A 19,567-nucleotide genomic window follows, 5' to 3' on the forward strand; every position below is an offset into this window, starting at 1 on the left:
TAATTATATTTATAAGTACGTCTGAGTCAGTGACAACTCTACAACAGATGTATCCATCGGATCGCCATCAATGATGGTGATACATGGCTGTGTACATAATGTATATACAACTCGTCTAAACATCAACCCAACAATGTTAGATCTGTAAATTTGCTTTCGCAAATTTTTGGTTCTTCCCTCGCCGGGATTCGAACCCATGCTACTGTGATATCGTGACACCAAATCGCCTGCACTGCAGCCGTCCCGCTAGACCACACGACCACCTGGGCTCTCAAAAAAAGAGCTTTCACTGGCCGTGTGTTACCTTTCCTCGTCAGTTTTAATCTAGCGGCGTACTGCAGTACATGATATATAAGGCATGAAGATGTTATTGTTACAGATCAGCTAAATTATCTATAGTAAAGGATCCTACAAATTAATGTAATATACAGTCACAGAAAATAATTATATTTATAAGTACGTCTGAGTCAGTGACAACTCTACAACAGATGTATCCATCGGATCGCCATCAATGATGGTGATACATGGCTGTGTACATAATGTATATACAACTCGTCTAAACATCAACCCAACAATGTTAGATCTGTAAATTTGCTTTCGCAAATTTTTGGTTCTTCCCTCGCCGGGATTCGAACCCATGCTACTGTGATATCGTGACACCAAATCGCCTGCACTGCAGCCGTCCCGCTAGACCACACGACCACCTGGGCTCTCAAAAAAAAGAGCTTTCACTGGCCGTGTGTTATATATATATATATATATCCTATCGACTGTGATGTGTCGTGAAACGACGTTTGACATGCTTGCCAAGGCCTGCTACGAATAATCTCAAAAACAAAATAAGTCGTGTTATACACCATTGTGTAGATAAATTGGTTTAGATTTACGGCACATAATGCTTGAGTGCAATAGAAAACCGGGAAATCGAAATATAGCAAATGCCTGTTGTTATTGCACAAATTTAAATAATATTGTCTGGAGCAATGCATCATAATTTATCAATTCTTGTGATTGTCTGTTGGTGTTTTAAAGCCACTTTAAAGCGCGCCCTTTGGACTATTTCCTGGCGATCAGTTCTAATTGATGGAGGAAGCCGGAGTGCCCGGAGAAAACCATAACCTACGATAAGAAAAACTGACAATTCTTGTCAATAAAGATTAGAGTCGAGTGCACCCGCAAAAGCGGGTTCCGAACTCACAGCATCAGAATTGACTGACTAGTGTTTAGGCATATTTGTTTTATAGTGGATTGGGAAACAAGTTATATTAATCCCTTTCCACTTTGCGGGAAATCAAAAGTACAAAAGATCGAAAATCACTTCATAACATGTTTAATGTAGTTCTTAATATTTCAGCAAATTGACGAGAGTGAAATTATATAATTAGTTTATACACACCGAAGATATAACCTTAAGCTGTGAAACGGCACAAAACAATCAGACAAAGACAATGAGTAGTAGGATACGATCACCAAGAGACAAAACCACATACAGAAAAAACAACAGCTCAAAGGACATAACAAAGAAAAGGAATAGGAATCCAGCTATATATGTAAACATGTACTAGTATATATAAACATGAGGTGAATCAATCGCAGTTGTTCTAAATTCGTTATCGTTGTGTGCTATTTTAGTGACACCCGTTGATTGCACGAAGTAAGTTACAATAAACAAATTAAAAAGTATGAACATGGATTTAAACTGCAACTCTGTTTTTTTTACAGTCAAATTGCATTGATGGTTCAAAGTTGAATGCATTTGAATATGAAGAGAATAACCATATATTGTCTTGAAATACAATCCTTTGTTGTACCATGATCGAAACATTATACAAATGGTCGGCCCAACGTTGCATTCTACTTCTTTTGTAGACACGTGAAAATAGTTTTTCGAGATAATGTATATGTATTCTGTCTATATATACATATATAGCCGATCAAATTGATTCCTAATGGAATAAATAGACATAACTAAGGATTTAAAAGTGCAGATTGAACATTGACATATTCCTTATATGATGCAATTTAAACTCGTGTTGTCTCTTTTTTTTTTAATGTGCATAGCTGTCGTTTGAGCCATTAGAAACATAAGAGATAAAATAATCCAAACATGCGTATGTATTCCAATGCCTTATATATTTTTTCAAGTGGAATGAAGGTTCTCAACAAATTTCAAATGAAAATTTATTATTACAAGCAAGCACATCTAGTCTTATAATATGGATATACATCATTGTTACGAAATTGACGTAGAGTTCCTTATTTACTTATGTATTAATTCTCTTACGTTTAGTACTGTATTAGTTTTTCCGACAAAAAACAATTCTAAAGATTCAATTGCTTTTGACTGTAATTAAGTCTATTTTCTTTGATACATGATTTATACTTAATAGTAGCGTGTAGAATTTTAGGCGTTTATTTAGTCTATATTCAACTCTATTTGCTATAGATGTGTCGAAAGGAATAAAATAAAACATTCAATTTTATATTTAAACACTCATTGGTTTTTCCCTATAACTGATGTAAAACAAGTTTAAACACGTTTTGAATTATACTAATTAAATTAACTGACACTTGTTAATATAATTTTGTTATATAGTTATATTTAGACAAATATATATGTAGATAATCATATAATTATATGTTGAAGGTTTATATAATCTGATTATATATAAGTTTTAAGCAGATAAGGGAATATTTAAACTCCTATGATTTTGTTTCTTCCAGATTATCAAAGTTAAATATACTTTGCTGTATAAAGACTTGATAGAATAGTCAATGGATTGTTTTTGTCATTTCCTATTTTGATTTAAAAAAAATTTATTTATTTTAGCTAGTGATAAATGATACACACGAAATAATTTATTTTTTTAATTTAAATTTTGATTACCAGAATATTCACACAAAAACCTGACCCTTATTCATTTTTTATTTTCAAAATACTTTTAGACAGAATAGACATAAAGTAAACTAAGCAATACAAAAGCAGTGTCTTGGGTAATAAAAGATCATGGTGGGTTTTGCAGTCATGGTATAGTTCATTGGAGATAGCTGGTTATGGTTTATATTCTGGAAGTTCTAGCTTTGTCATTTGCTTCTCGTTGTCAACGAATTGCTCACTTCTAAGTTCTCTGTCTTTCTTCTGAAATATATAAAGATCGAAAATGGTCATTCCTCCTTCATGTTTTTAAGTGAGCAATACAAACAACCATCATTATTTGGTATGAATTCTAGTTTTGTCGTCAAGATTTGAATAATTACATTAAGACGAATTAATAATCTTTCCTCTTTTCTTTTTTGTATTTCTAACTAAACTAGCACATTGGTTTTGGTGGCAAAACATTTCGATATGATTAAGTTGTCAAAATACATAATAAATCTAAACGCATACAGAGACGGGAAAGGTCGATTAAATTATTTATGAAAGAAGCAACATAATGTATGCATGAAACATGTTACATTTTACGTAGATCAAAAGATGAAAAAAGAACTTTTCGGAAAAGTTCGAAAATTATCCGTTTTTTTTATAATGAAGTTGTATAAGGAAACCATCGATCAACACATAAACATTGTCTGCTCTATGGTCGGGTGGGTTTCTCTTTGACACATTTCCCAATTTCCATTCTCAATTTTATTATAAAATAAAACAATCATACCGCTAGTTTACATGGAGCCCATGGTGATGCACAGCAATAAAGTGACGCAGCAAAGGACACAAAGAATTCTAGAAGGCATATAAGGCCAGTTATGACAAGCAATTCCCTGTGGCTATCACGCTGCAAGAAAAAAAAATCAAATGAAGACACAAATATTCTAACACGTATGGCAACTAGTGATAGATAAAAGAAATGGTTTGCAAATACACAGAAAAATGTGGGAGTTCCTGCATTCAATATAAATAAGGAACATTGGGTATATGAGCATGATGAGTGTCGATGAGAAAACTTTCTATCCATGTCATTATGTATAAAAAGTGAACAATTATAGGTTAAAGTACGGTGTTCAACACAATTAATCGGCTTGCTCGGATTTATCCAATGAAAAAAAAAAATCATTAAAATTGCAGTAGAATTATCTGACATAAATTCTGTTGAAAACGCTTAAAAGCTGTGATATATAAGAAAAAAGTATATTTTTATGATATATAGACAAGTTATTGATATAGATAAGTCCTAGCTCATATTTTGTTCATTTTTCAGATAGGGTTTCACGAATCGTACTTAAACATGATGATAGAGCATGACAAGAATTTGAAAAATTATGATTCGATCTCTCTAAATATAAATTGCATATTGGAATGCCCTGACGGTAAACTGTTGAAAATATGTTTGAACTTACCAGTATATAGTTAGCTGTTGCTGCACTAATGATAATGGGTACAAACAATGATGTGGCCATAATGCTAAAAACCATGAATACCACTTTCTATGAAAAAGAAGGAAATAACCGTCAGATGTATATTTTGATATTCGTGTCTGGTGGTTATTTTTACAGCTTTTAATGTCATAAAGCAATTTGTAAAGCAATATCGGATTTCTTCCTCGATTTTGTTTTGACCAACATTCCAAAAAAGATTATATCAATATTTGATTTACCTACTTATATATTTAAAATATGCAGAAATTTATAATATGCACTAAATCAGTATCCCGTTATTCAGTGGTTATTTTTTTTGGTAATCATATTGGTTTTTCACTTATTGTGTTTTATAACAATCAGACAGTTAGTTTTCTCGTTTGAATAGTTTCGTGTTTGTCATTTCAAGTCCGTGAAATGCTTGATATGATGCATGGGAATAGTTCATTGTCGTACGATGGCCTATACTTGCTAACTTCTACGCCAATTGGTTTAAATTGGAGAGTTGTAATTTCATTACCAGGCACGTCCAATCTTGTATTTTTTTTTCAATTTTTTTGGGGGGTAGGAAAATATCTATAAATTACAATAACTTACAGTTCTTATCAAGCTGTAGTCTTCATTTCTTGCCATATAAGCTGGGACAATTCCTGTGACAACAATCTACGATAAATAGAAATAATACATTTATACATTTCTTGACGAAAGATTGTACAACTAGGATTACGATTTACAAAAGTTGCCAACCTTTCCCAAACATCATATACATAAACCCACTATCTAAGCTATTTTTTTTATCAGAATCCCTGCTTCCTATCATCTTAATGAAAATAATTTTAATAATAAAAATTATAATAAAAAATATTATAATAATAATAATAATAATAATAATTAAAAACCAATTGTTCAGAGAACAATTGTAGGTCTTTCCACTAGAAAAGATCTTTTTTGATATTGAAATATTAAAAATCAGTTTAAAATGTTAGTTCCTATGGCTGTATGATGTATTTATATGAATTTAAAGCAAAGGTCAAAATCTAGAACGTCATATTAACCTATGACCTTGACCTCAATTTCAAGTTCACAAACCAAGGACCTTAAATCAAAACACCCAAGGTCTTTAATATGTTTGGTTTATTAGTAATATCACTTTACACGTAATTCTAAATGTAAGATGGGCAAAAACTCCTATTTATTGTCTGCGCACCCTTTCAATCAAAATATACAAGTAAGGACATGTCGCAACTAGTAATTTATGAAAAATTATTTGTCGATATGTCATAAGGTATTTGAAAATAAATGAAAATAAGCCAAAATCAAAATTTAGAATATGACCTTGACCTTTGACCTTGACCTCATTTTTATTATTTTCGACCAAGGACCCCAAATCTAAAGACCCTATGTCTTTATCACTTATGGTTTACCATTTAGAAATGCATATCACTTAATTTAAGGGAAAAGGGGGAATAACTCTCATATGGAGTCTCCGTAAAGCTTCGGTCCAAATGAATATCCTAATCCTGAAAATGTAACGAGCAATTTGGTAAAATAAATTTGTCGTAATCTTTAACGGTTGCGAAGGAGTAGTGGCCACAAGAAAAACAGTGTTTGGGGAGATAACTCTTACAACGTAAAGTATTTTGTTACACAGTTGTAAATTTTTAAAGCGTATAAACTATACGATACCATATTCCAAATATCTAAGCGACATCTTTTGAAACATCAATAATACGCAAGAAAAAAAATTAGGCGGAAGAAAAAAAAAAAAAAAAAAATAATAATAATAATCAGAACAAATTCAATAGGTCTTTCCACGGAAAGGTGGAAAGACCTAATAATAATTATAAAAATAATAATAATAATAATAATAATAATAATAATAATAATAATAATAATAATGATTAATAATAATAATAATAATAAGAACAATGATAAAAAAAAGAATTGTTTAATACAAATATGAAAATTGTGTTTTTGTTGCTATGCACATTACTTATGTACCATTTTTTTTTGGCAAAACACAGCTTTTATTAATTATTTTTAACACGAAAATATAACTATTTCAAAATAATTTTAATAATAAAAATTATAATAAAAAATATAATAATAATAATAATAATAATAATAATAATAATTATAAAAAAATATATAATAATAATAATAATAATAATAATAATAATAATAATAATAATAATAATAATAATAGTAATGATGAAAATAATAATAATAATAATAATAACAATAATAATAATAATAATAATAATAATAATAATAATAATAATAATAATTATAATAATAAGAACAATGATAAAAAAAAAGAATTATTTAATACAAATATGAAATTCTTTTTTTGGGGCTATGCACATTACTTATGTACCATTTTTTTTTGCAAAACACAGCTTTTATTAATTATTTTTAACACGAAAATAAAACTATTTTGGTGTACTCACCAATACCTACGTTATCAAATTTCTGTAATTACAGAGTTTGGCGTTTGCTTAAATACTTATCAACGTCATTTTAACCTACCCAAATAGCAGACACCACGGATCCTCCATCTAGTCCGAGCATAATGGTTTTCTTATCAAACGTGAAGGTAGGTATAGTGGCATTTTTAATAACAACTTCTATAAAAGAAAAAAAAACACAATGTATCAATTTGTATGATTGAGAAATACTTATTAGTAAGATATAACTTATCTTCATGTTTGCATTTAAACATTTAGTACGTCGATGGACATCAATTGCTTATATTAAACAACATTTCTAGTGTTCCGAGTCACTTTATTTTGCATGATGATAGATACTGAAAAGTGTAAATTCAGATAGTATTGTGTGCATTTATTTTTGCGATTTTGTCATTTAAGACTAAAATGGGATTTTTTCCTGCATTTGAATTTAAAAAAACCTATTTAACTCATAAGCAAAAATTAAAATGCGAGTTAGAATTATTGCAGATATAACCCTGTCGCATTTTACTTAAAAATCGTATAATTCTGCAAATATTGTACTATTAAAGAAAAAAAGCGATGTTTTAATTTTCTTTTTTTTTTGTTTGACCGAAGCGTATTGCGGAAATTTTTTTTATCTCCATTCAATTTTCATTTATACATTTGTAGATTTGTTTTAATATTATATAGCGATCAACTTATGTACTATACAACATTATATTCAAGTAAAAGAAGATATACCTTTCTTTCCTAAGTTGTCAGAATATTTCTTGTCGATTCCTATTGAAACGAATGCCATGATCAAACAACCTAAGCCAAGAAGTATCTGTATTGCACCATATCTTTTGAGAGTAGCACCCAACCTTTCCTTTGCAGTGACAACTTTCGATTCCATGGTAAAGAAATTCATAACTAGGCTTTTTCAATCCTATAAAAAGAAATGAATCAAATATATCTAAATAAACTGATAGATTCCAGGATAGAAATTTTGTATTTGCGCCAGACGAGCGTTTCGTCTTAAAAAAAACTATTCATTGACGCTCGAATAAAAAAACAGCTAAAAAGGCAAAATTAAGTACAAAGTTGATACGCATCGAGGACCCAAAATTCCTAAAAGTTTTGCCAATTACAGGTAATGTTATATATTCCTGAAGTAAACAAAGCCTTAGTATTTAAAAAATTCTAAATTTTGTATACAGGTAATTTGTAACTCCACTACCAGGAGCATCGACCTAGTGGTTGTAAAGAAACTCATCATAGATACCAGGATAGAAATGATATAGTTATGCCTATTTCTCGTTTTAACTAGAAAGGACTGAAAAAAATAGTATTGTTGATGGAAATGTTCAGAATTAAGTATAAATACAAAACTTTAAATTTTTGAAATACTAAGGCTTTTCTACCTCAGGAATAGATGACTTTAGCTGTATTTGGCAATTTTGTGGGGAAGTTTTGGTCCTTAATGCTGTTCAACTTCATACTTCATTTTGCCTGTTATGTTTTTTTATTCGAGCGTCACTGATGAGTCTTTTGTAGACGAAACGCGCGTCTGGCGTATTTATGATTTTTTTTATCCTGGTATCTATGATGAGTTTAATTATAAGTATGGGTTACGGCAATAGCAAAATACAGGTATGTTAGGGCATAACAAGCCCGAACATAAAAAAAAGTTAAAGGTAAAACTTGAAGATACGATTTAATATTTAAATACAAGAAAAATAAAATCTAAAAAAGATAATGACAAACAAGGACATAATTGTTGGGAAAGAAAAGGAAGAAAAAGGTAAGAGTAAACTTGTTTTCATGAGCATAAACACATCTCTGTCAAGTTATCGTTAATGGACAAAAATTTCAAAATCAAATTGTTTTAAAGTCAGAGAACGTATTATGCCATTTAGTAATTAAGTTTGGTATCATCTTGAACATATTAATACCTAGAATTACATGCATTAACAAAACTTTAAATGAAATGTTTATCAAACTTATAATTTTTGGAAATACTAAGGATACATTAAGGAGTAGATACCCGTAGCGATTTTTGGAAAATTCAGAATTTCGTGTCTCTTTTCACTTTCGTACTTTATTTGGCCTTTTTAACTTTTTCATTGCAGCATTACTGATGCGTTTCATGTTAACAAAAGGCGAGATGCTCTAATCATTTTATAGAATGAAGTGGAAATTGATATGTCTTTGTCCAGAAAAAAGAAACCATACATTCTAACAAAAGATATTTTTTTGTATCACATCGATCTTTTCACCTATGGTTATAATAGTTATCAAAGGTACCAGAATTATAATTTAGTACGCCAGACGCGCGGTTTCGTCTACATAACCTCTCATCAGTGACGCTCATATCAAAATATTTATAAAGCCAAACAAGAACAAAGTTGAAAGCATTGAGGATCCAAAATTCCAAAAAGTTGTGCCAAATACAGTTAAGGTAATTTATGCCTGGGATAAGAAAATCCTTAGTTTTTCGAACAAAATCAAAGATTTGTAATCAGGAAATTTATAAAAATGACAACATTTTTGATATTCATGTGATAACGTATACCATATCATGCTTAGAATTTTGAATAATGTTTTTTTGCTATATTAAATTTGAACAGTTAGAACAAAAAATAACTGCATTATCAAAAAACGGGAAGAAAATACATGGATGAGCACTTTAGAATAGGCAAAAAAATCAGATGGACAACTGCATTACTTAAGCACTTCTCATATCTAAATTTTTCTTCTTTTTTTTTTTACTTTTCGCGATATCATTACATGGTTTGAGACAGATGTAAAATTATGTAACACTCATAAATATTGGAATCTCATGCACAAATATTTCATATCGATTTTGTTTACGGCAGCGATGTTTTAATTCTGAACAACTGTTTAAACAGTAACCGAACACAACCTTTTATTGTTCAGACATTTCAGATGAGAAATTTAAATGGTCCTGAAATCTTTCTAAATCATTCGTGTTTTAACCTTTATCTCTTGTTGAATATTTTCTTAAACAGCTTAGTAATATTCAGTTTACAATTATTTGTCTTTGTCTGTGCAATAAGACTTACCGAATGGCTAGCTCAATGTTAATCTGGAACTAGAATTACAGGATGGATCCTTATCTTTAAAACTCATCCGCAGTGCATGCTTTTTTATACAGGCATCAATATACCGTGACCAGGCATCTTGACATGTTTTCAAACACGTGAAGTTTCAGTTCGTAGGCCCTAAAAAGTTATGTAAGGAGTTATGTTATAAAAATTTACATATCTTCGCGCATTATGTAAACTGCTCTAAATAACTTATTTTTTTTCCAAGATTTAACCACTCGTCAGCAATTTTCCATTCAATTTTAATCTTAATGCACCCATGTGATGGAAATATAAATGCGAATTGTTTGCATACTAAAGAGACTTAATTGCATGACTAGTATTTGATAAATCATGTTCAAAACCTCAAATTAAAATTTGAGTTTCAATATTTGAAATTTGAATTTGATATTTAAAGATTCCTGATAGAAATATAAGGGTGTATTACAATTTTTTCCCCATTTTGTTATTGAATTGTTTTGTAGGATTTGAACATGCCTTCTGCCGATTATTACAAAAACGGTTGCTTCCGACAATCATATCACTAGCATTTTTATATTATTGATTAAAATAATACAATAACAACCGAAAGTATATATTTTCGTTGAAAATATATTGTTGATAACAAGGGAAAAATAGAAAAAAAGGAAATACATTTGTAGAATGCATACACATCTTCATGTTTAATTGCATACGAATAAAAATAAGAAAAAGACTATTTATTAAATACAATTAAAGAGCCCGTTTCCGAGCATATACATATATATATATATAATATTAATTGTACAGTAATTTTAAAGATATATCACATAAAATATAAATTAGTGAATAACAATACGCTTACTGGATGGTGTTTGAAAATAAATGATAAAAACGGATTATTATTTAATGTGAACATTATCCCAATTATTGCCATAACAGTAAAGCTGTTTGGAATACACTAAACGGGTGAACGTTAGTTTACATATGATTGTATCTTGTACTACAAATCGTAACAAGCTTTCATTATATCATTTTTTTACGTTAAACTTTAATGCTGGAATCAGCTAGACGTACCGATGATCATTTAGGCTATCTAAACAATTATATTGAAATATTGTTACGACTACTTAGAAAAAGCTTGTATATATGTTTTCCCTTGTTTGATTAGAAATGAGATGGGGGATCTTAGTGCATTTTATGCCTGTCTCAAAACAATATCAACATTAAAGCAGAGAGTTTTTGTCTCGCGAACAATACAAGCACCATTGATTTTCTCTTGGAGGAAATCATCCCCAGCAGTTACATCGACCCAGTCAATTAACTCAGCATAAATACTTGCTCTAACTTTTGTAAGTGTTGTACGCCAGACACTCATTTTGTCTAAACAAGACTAATCAATGTAATCTATGCTTGTCTGGGGTTAGGAAATCCTTAATATGCCGAAAATTTGAAAGTTTAGTAAATAGCTAGTTTATTATTTTGACCATTACAGTGATAAATAATGTCAACACAGCGTACTTTCATCGGGCTGATGGTACTATCTGGGATGAAAGTTCCACCAGCAGTGCCTAAAACCCAGTGGTTGTAAATATATTCACTAAACCTGGTGGACGGGTGCCGCATGTGGAGCAGGATCTGCTTACCCTTCCGGAGCACCTGAGATCACCCCTTATTTTTTGGTGGGGTTCGTGTTGTTTATTCTTTAGTTTTCTATGTTGTGTCGTGTGTGCTGTTGTTTGTTTGTCTTTTTCATTTTTAGCCATGGCGTTGTCAATTTGTTTTAGATTTATGAGTTTGACTGTCCCTTTTGTATCTTTCGTACCTCCTTTACTATGTTGTAAGAAAGAAGCTCACTTCCACTTAAAACGTCAGTGACGTAAATAGATAAAAGAAGACGTGGTATGAGAGCCAATGAGACAACTCCCCATGGAAGTCACAATTTATACAAGTAACTATTATAGGTCAAAGCATCCGCTCACATCGAACAGCAAGCTATGAAGGGCCCCAAACATTACCAGTGTAGAACCATTCACGAGGAAACGGGAAACGGGGTAAAGACGAATACTAGAATAAAGTACGAATTCGAAGAGCAATGAGGACCTAGAATTTCGAAAGGTTTTGCTTTATTAAATTGATAGTCTTTTTAACATAACGTTATTTAACTCAAGAAAAGCAGTTCTGGCCTCCAGTCATAACACTTTCGAGCATGATTTTTGTACTCAGACTCGAAAATCAACCAATCAAATTTCTAGATTTCATGTTTCGAGCATGATTTTTGAGCTCCGAACACTGAGCAAAGTTTTATGCCTTCAAGGCCTGGTGGAAGCAGATAACTTATCTCAGAGTGATTCCCCAAAACAAAGTTAATTTAGCTATAGATATAGGAAGATGTGGTGTGAGTGCCAATGAGGCAACTCTCCATCCAAATAATAATTTTAAAAAAGTAAACCATTATAGGTCAATGTACGGGTTTCGACACGGAGCCTTGGCTCACACCGAATAACAAGCTTTAAAGGGCCCCACAATTACTAGTATAAAACCATTCAAACGGGACCAACTGTTTTTAACTGTTTTTGATTCGAGCTTCAATGAATAGTCTATTATAAAAGAAACACACGTCTGGCGCTAATACAAAGTTTATATCCTGGAATCTATCAGTTTATTTAGATATATTTGATTCATTTCTTTTTATAGAGTCTTTAAGTACTGTAGATTCACTTATTTTAATGCGTAAAGGTAAACTTACATGTTCTTCGATATTTAATTTTGTGGTTTTGCCGAAGTTTGTATATATATGACAATAGGAAATTTGTAAATCGTTGATCATTTCATACAAATCTAATAAAGGATATAATTGGCTATTTTATAATAGTAGAATATAACTTTCTGTTTCAAATGATAAATCACTTAAAACGTATCAAAACATGATCTTTCATCTTTTCACCAATTATTTTGCAACACGATTTACGTACATTATTAGTGTCATTAAGAAGCAACATCTTAATTGAGAACATGACCTAAAACCTAATTTCCTGTTAAGGAACCAGGGACTGCACATCAAAACTTTTGGTATCTAGCATATCTGTGTAAAAAATGAATTGGCATTTAAAATGTAATGCAGAAAAAATGCCTCTTAGATACTTTTATCCAGTTGTTAACACTGTGTTTGAGCTATTTTTTTGCCATCTAATAAGTGATTTTCCGTTAAAAAAACCCTCGGAATTCGGTATTTTTGTTGTTTTACTTATTGATCGTCTTGCATGACTTACCAACTTGTTTGTATTTGATAACTACTCTGCACAAAAATCCATACAAACGACAAAAAATTGCCGGCACATCTGCATGTGAGACTTCTGAATTGTCCATTAGAGTGACAAAGATTCTGTGTGCAGTGAAAGAGAGTTTTCAGAAGTACTGCGAAACTGTTAACTCTCGTAATGGTATTAACCATAAATTCGATCTTTCTCTGAAATTAATTATATTAAAACTTTCGAATCAACCCTTTCCCCCCATTCCCCATATGAAATTGATTTTTTTAAAATGAAAAAATCCAAAATACTTTTCAACATAACAATGGTAGCATATGCTATAAATGTATAACTTTGGGATGCCACATGGCATACTTTAAATTTGTTAAGAGTGAACTAAATATGCAACACAGAGTGATCAGAATTGTGGAGTTTCTCCTCAACCATATGTTTGTTGAATTCGGAGGTAGACTTTTCAACAAATTGTCGGCAGTCCTATGGGAAAAAAACTGCGTATCTATTCTTACCGACGTCTTGTATCTTTTTATGATTCGGAGTTCCTTCGGGTATTTGTCAAAAACAAGAAGATCAAAGAAGCCAGATTATTTATTTTCACACTCCGATTTATTAATGATGTTCTTTCCATTTACAAACCAATTTGTTTGATTTTGTTCCATTACAATAGACACCAGAACTAGAAATAAAAGGAACAATAGACACGGCTTCCTCTGACTTATTTTTAGACTTATATCTCGAATTTGACACAAGTCGTTAACTCAGTACTAGAATCAATTACAAACGTGACGATTTTAATTTCTCAAACCCTGTTTGTTCATATTATTTTTTAAAGAGTATAACACAATGTTTATTGCTGTACCCCTATTTTTGAATTTTTTACCCATAATGTCTGTTTTCCTCACACATTGTCGTCAATATAATAGATTGTATGCGACTGTTATACATGTGAGAGGTTTAGCTAGCTAGCCAGGTTTAATCAACCATTTTTTACATAAGAAAATGCCAGTACCAAGTCAGGAATATGACAGTTGTTATCTATTCGTCTGGAGTGTTAAAGCTTAGAAATTTGACATTCGCTTACAGACTATTTACTGAGAATTTTCCTCGGAGTTCGGTATTTATGTTATTTATTTTTAACGATCAACTACACACATTCACATGCATACGATCAATGTTTTGTCTATATCTTTTTTGTTTGGTTCAGAAGCATTACTGTAACCAGAAAATACTTACGCGGGGAAATTATTTCTATACAAATAAGGGAACTGTTGTACAGGGTCAATTTAAAAACTCTATTTAATGTATGAATCATGTTCAAACAATTGTTATAGTACATGTATGTCAAGATGAGGGAAGTACGTCTCATTACTTGACATCAGCTGGAAGTTGAAAAGAATTCGACTTAGCTGAGACCAAGAATTATTTGACCTTCCTATTTTCTGTATTAAAATAACGCTTCATATACATCTGTAATTCTGTATTATGATGGCCAACAGATTATAATTGACTAAAGATCAACATACGGACTAAATTCGAAGTAATAAAATTCCAGTTGAAACGATATTTGAGAGCGTGAGTTTCCTTTCCTGTTTCTGTGATGGGAGGTTGCTGTTTATAAAGTAACTATTTACGTAATAATTGGTTGTTGCCAAGCTGTTAAATCGTGATTGGAATGACATCTATGGAATTTTCGTGACAAAGGTAACCTCCTATCGTTTTCAAGGCAAACATTATTTTTCATCGTGTGTATGGCATCGCAAAATGAGATTAACTCTTGACCTGACGGGTTACAAATCAGGGGCAGGATCTTAACACCCTTGTTGAGTACCCCAGATATTTGCGTATTTGTGTGGCTCAGTAAATCGCGAATAGAATATACTTTTATATCCTTACTCTAGGATCGAGGGCTATATTCCTTTCAACCTGTTGTTAAATTCATTCGTCAGAAAAAAAATCCTTTAAAATTTTTTCAAGTACTTCTTAACAAAAATATAATTTATTAAGTTATCAGTTCTTTTGAATATGTCAGATTCATCCGTTTTCATATCGACTACTTTAAATATGAATAAGTATATGCCATGGACCACAATGCTAGTTTCTTTGTTGATGGAATGATCATATTTGGACAGATATACTATGTTGATCGGTAGGTTTAATTGGTATCCTGTTTTACTTTTATTTAAGAATTGAATGCTTCTTTTTGTAACTTCATTGGGGTGTAAAAGCGTTGACCGAAGTACATTTTGTTTGAAGCGCGGAAGCGCTTCATTCTAAAAATGTGCGCACGGTCAACGCTTTTACAACCCTATGAAGTTACAAAAAGAAGCATTCAATACTTATAATTACATTTTTTAGCTATGATCATGAAAACACCAATTTTATAATTGTTTTATTTAATTCACCTGTGCACTTTATTGTGGGACCATGTGTTATCATGAATGAAAACATACATCTAATGTAATTATTAAGTAGTAATGTGGATTCCTCATTTCTCAAGGGTTTCGTGGGTACAGGTGAACCACGTATTCAAATGGTTAACGAATAGCATATTTTCGATAGGCTTTGTGTATAAAGATTAGTAAAATTCACGAAATTAAATATCAGCAAATATGCTAGTTTCCTGGAATCCGTGAAAATTGATACCCAGGAATATAAATTCATCCACAGTATTTTGAAAATTTTCTTTTCTTTCATTAATTTTTTTTCTGGTTTAGCTGGCGTTTCTTGTGCTAGTGATTTTGTCTTTGTCAAAATGCCTCTTTTGTACTATAGACATTTAAATATCTATATTTATATAAACATATGTAAAAAAAAAAGTTTACATAATATTATACATGCTACAGAAATTAATAGTAACGTTATCAAATCACTATAAAATTATTCAATATGTTTCAGATAATGAAAGTCAGGGTTATCTTGTCATAGGCTTTTAGGTGTAACCATTGTTAGTTTTGGTAAGATATCGCATATCAGTATAAAATAATAATGAAACATCAGGTAGTACAAAGAAAAATGAATTAATTATGTCTATTTTAACAAATTGCAGTCATAATTTGGTCCGATGGTAAATGAATAAACAAAATCAAAGTAATAAAGTAACCATAAAACAACCGAACTGTTTAAATTGCAATCATAAATTATCATTTATGGTTAAATACCCTTTTATCGTCAGTGATATTAGTCCGTTTAAATATATAAAAAAAACATTATCAATTTTAATTTTATACTTCAACGAGTCACTATCGCATTGCAGAGTTCATTGTGCTTGATTTAGGTAACTTTGATCATTCTATGATGCTGTCACTACTAATTGAATTGTTGGGTTACCCTTATAAACTAAGCATCGTCCATAGGATGAGAAAAGTCAAGCCTTGTTCAGGTAACACAATACAAAGATTTTTTTTACTTCCAATCTCCAACCTTTAAAATGCTGTTACTTTCTTATGATATAAATATGTTTACATCATATAAATCAATAAAAGAGGTATATGTAGATAGATAACAGATTAATCTTTTAAATGTATGCAATATTTTTGTTATGCAATCATTATGTTATCAATTATTATGCAAATTAATGACAACATCTCGGTCAGTTTACTTGAATAAATTTAGCTCTGACATCTCTAGAACTACACAAGAAATTTTAACGTTATCTTAATCAACACAGCAGGAGCTACAAAAGGGTGTCTCAAATTATCGCTATCGTATTCCATTTTCTCATAAATCTGTAATTAGTGTAAAAATCCTTACCACATATTGGTAGAGATTGTTTGATAAGGTGTAAAATTTGATTTTTACATTTTAGCGGAAATCTGAGACACCCTTTTGTAGATAATGACTCTAGGAACAACATATCATATAATCAATCCTCTCGGGGTATCCACGAAGAAGCTAATTTCAATCGATGGTGGAAATTTCTTGTAAAATTTTGTTATCACAGTTAAAACTATAATTGATTGCATAATTGATGAATGATACTAACATTGCATTAATTTGAAAGAGTAATCTGTTAGCTATCCATAAATAACACTTTTATAAATTTCCAAGCATTATAAAGACAGTTTCAGCATTTTAGAACTGTGGAATTGGAGGTATAAAATCTTCATATTGTGCTACCTTAAGAGCTTATTTTGTCAGATATTTTCCACTAGTTAAACCAGTGCTGTTGCACGAAGTCAATTGCTGTTCAGTATCTTTTCATACAGATCATTATGTTGTTGAAGAGGGACGAAAGATACTAGAGGGACATTTATATTCATTCGTCGAAAATAGACAGACAACGCCATGTCTTAAAAAGAAAAGGACAAATAATAATAATAAAACAAATACAACATAGAAATTTAAAGGCTCGAAACCAATCAACTAGGGGTGATCTCTGCAGGTAATCCAGCGGGGTAAGCATATCCTGCTCCACCTGTGGCACCCGTCGTGTTTCACATGTCGTTTCGTTCAGCTTATTGGCATTTTGACATTTTGTCTGAACGGTACTGTAGATAAGATTGAAAAATAAACTGAACAACTGAACATAACTGAATACTTTATTATAAGTTTTTTAAAAGCTATTGTTAAATTATTCCTTTTAAAATTGTTATACGATGATGCCTGATGTACCCATATTTTTACTATTTTATTTATTGTGTCTGTTAAGTTAACGCATCAATGTAAATATAACGAAATTTGATGAGACTGTCATTAAAGTGAGAGGGTTAGCGCTATAGAACCAGGTTTAATCCACCATTTTCTACAATCGAAAATGCCTGTACCAAGTCAGGAATATGACAGTTCTTGTCCATTCGTTTTTGATGAGTTTTGTTATTTGATTTTGCCATGTGATTATGGACTTTCCAAATTGATTTGCCTCTGAGTTCAGTATTTTTGTGATTTTACTTTTTTTTTGATATAAAAATAACTATGTTTGTTTAAAAATTGGGTATTTCTGTTCCCTTTGGAGATTTCATGAATCGTCAAGTTTTCGGAATGGGTGGGGATTAACAGTGCACCACTTATTGCGGACCTATTTCGGTATTGTTATGAGTTACAAATTATGACTAAAATTAGCAAAGACCCATTTAAATAACATCTAATTCTAAATTTCAATAACTGTTTTAGATAGTTTGGTGATGTATTGGCTCTCAATAATGAGGACCCAAGTATCATGAATATGAATAAAGGCAACAGTAGTATACCGCTATTCGAAATGAACACTAAAGAGATTGTTCCTGTCAAATAGTTATCATAGGTACCAGGATTATAATTTATTACGCCAGACGTGCGTTCCGTCTACATAAGAATCATCAGTGACGCTGATATCAAAATATTTATAAAACCAAACAAGTACAAAGTTAAAAAGCATTGAGGATCCACAATTCCAAAAAGTTGTGCCAAATACGGCTAAGGTAATCTATGCCTGGGATAAGAAAATCATTAGTTTTTCGAATTATTCAAAGTTTTGTAAACAGGAAATTTATAAAAATGATCAAATTATTGATATTCATGTCAATACCGAAGTGTTGTCTACTGGGCTGGTGATACCCTCGAGGACGACACGTCCACCAGCAGTGGCATCGACCCAGTGGTGTAAATAGTTATCAAAGGTACCCAGATTATAATTTACTACGCCAAACGCGCGTTTCGTCTACATAAGACGCACCAGTGACGCTCATATCAAAATATTTATAAAACCAATTAAGTACAAAGTTGAAGAGCATTGAGGATCCAAAATTCCAAAAATGTGTCAAATACGGCTAAGGTAATATATGCCTGGGCTAAGAAAATCCTTAATTTTTCGAAAAATTCAAAGTTTTGTAAATAAAACTAATTTAAGCAATGAACACTCTCCTTTCTTGGATCTTGATATATTTATGTTTAGGGACGCTTAATGTCAAAATATATGTTAAAAGAGACCAATTGTTATTTATCTATTTGTAGATGTTGAGATTCCCTTATCACCATCTTATGCTTTTTTTATCTCAACTTTTACAATTCGCTCATGTATGTAACAAGGTATTTGATTTTAATAATTGAATCTCTGTATTACCGAAAAAAAATTATGACACCTGCAGGGTTTTTGATATCACAATCTAATGAAATCCTTTACTTATATTCATCATTCGTAAATATCAATCAACATGCAGAAATCTTATACGTTCAGAATTTTATGGTAATAAACTTTAAGCACAAAAATGTCGAAAGTCACCTTAAAAGCTATCCAAACCTTTAAACAGACTCAGGTCATTACAGACTGCATATTTTGGTATTAATATTGATCAGTCAAAGGGTCTTTGCATCGGAAAGAAACACATTTTTTTTAAACCAGTTGTCAGCATGATATGGTTTATGTTGTTCTCAGACATTTTATGATGGTATGGTACTAGACTCCTACCGGGGTTGATTGTTCTTAATTTGATATATGATAAAGACATAATCTTTC

The 19,567-nt window shown here is 31.1% G+C and overlaps 1 protein-coding gene across 1 annotated transcript; it reads right to left on the reverse strand.

Annotated features, from left to right (window-relative positions):
- Nucleotides 1-2,163: 2,163 nt before the first annotated feature.
- On the reverse strand, nt 2,164-10,026 carry LOC143083663 (uncharacterized). The gene is made up of 7 exons (XM_076259946.1): nt 9,869-10,026; nt 7,545-7,731; nt 6,883-6,980; nt 4,951-5,016; nt 4,336-4,422; nt 3,654-3,773; nt 2,164-3,139 (listed from the first exon to the last, which is right to left on the reverse strand). The coding sequence occupies exons 2-7, from the start codon at nt 7,711-7,713 to the stop codon at nt 3,053-3,055; spliced, it is 627 nt and encodes a 208-aa protein (XP_076116061.1). The 5' UTR covers nt 7,714-7,731; nt 9,869-10,026; the 3' UTR covers nt 2,164-3,052.
- Nucleotides 10,027-19,567: the final 9,541 nt, after the last annotated feature.

Source organism: Mytilus galloprovincialis, chromosome 7 (genome assembly GCF_965363235.1).
Source record: "Mytilus galloprovincialis chromosome 7, xbMytGall1.hap1.1, whole genome shotgun sequence".
In the NCBI taxonomy this organism is placed as follows: domain Eukaryota; kingdom Metazoa; phylum Mollusca; class Bivalvia; order Mytilida; family Mytilidae; genus Mytilus; species Mytilus galloprovincialis.

Coding starts and splice junctions, on each gene's coding strand:
- LOC143083663 (XM_076259946.1), bottom strand. CDS start 7,713: ATGAATTTCTTTACCATGGAATCGAAAGTTGTCACTGCAAAGGAAAGG. Junction 6,981..7,544: donor TGACAACTTAGGAAAGAAAG/GTATATCTTCTT, acceptor TTTCTTTTATAG/AAGTTGTTATTAAAAATGCC. Junction 3,140..3,653: donor GGGCTCCATGTAAACTAGCG/GTATGATTGTTT, acceptor TATATATTTCAG/AAGAAAGACAGAGAACTTAG.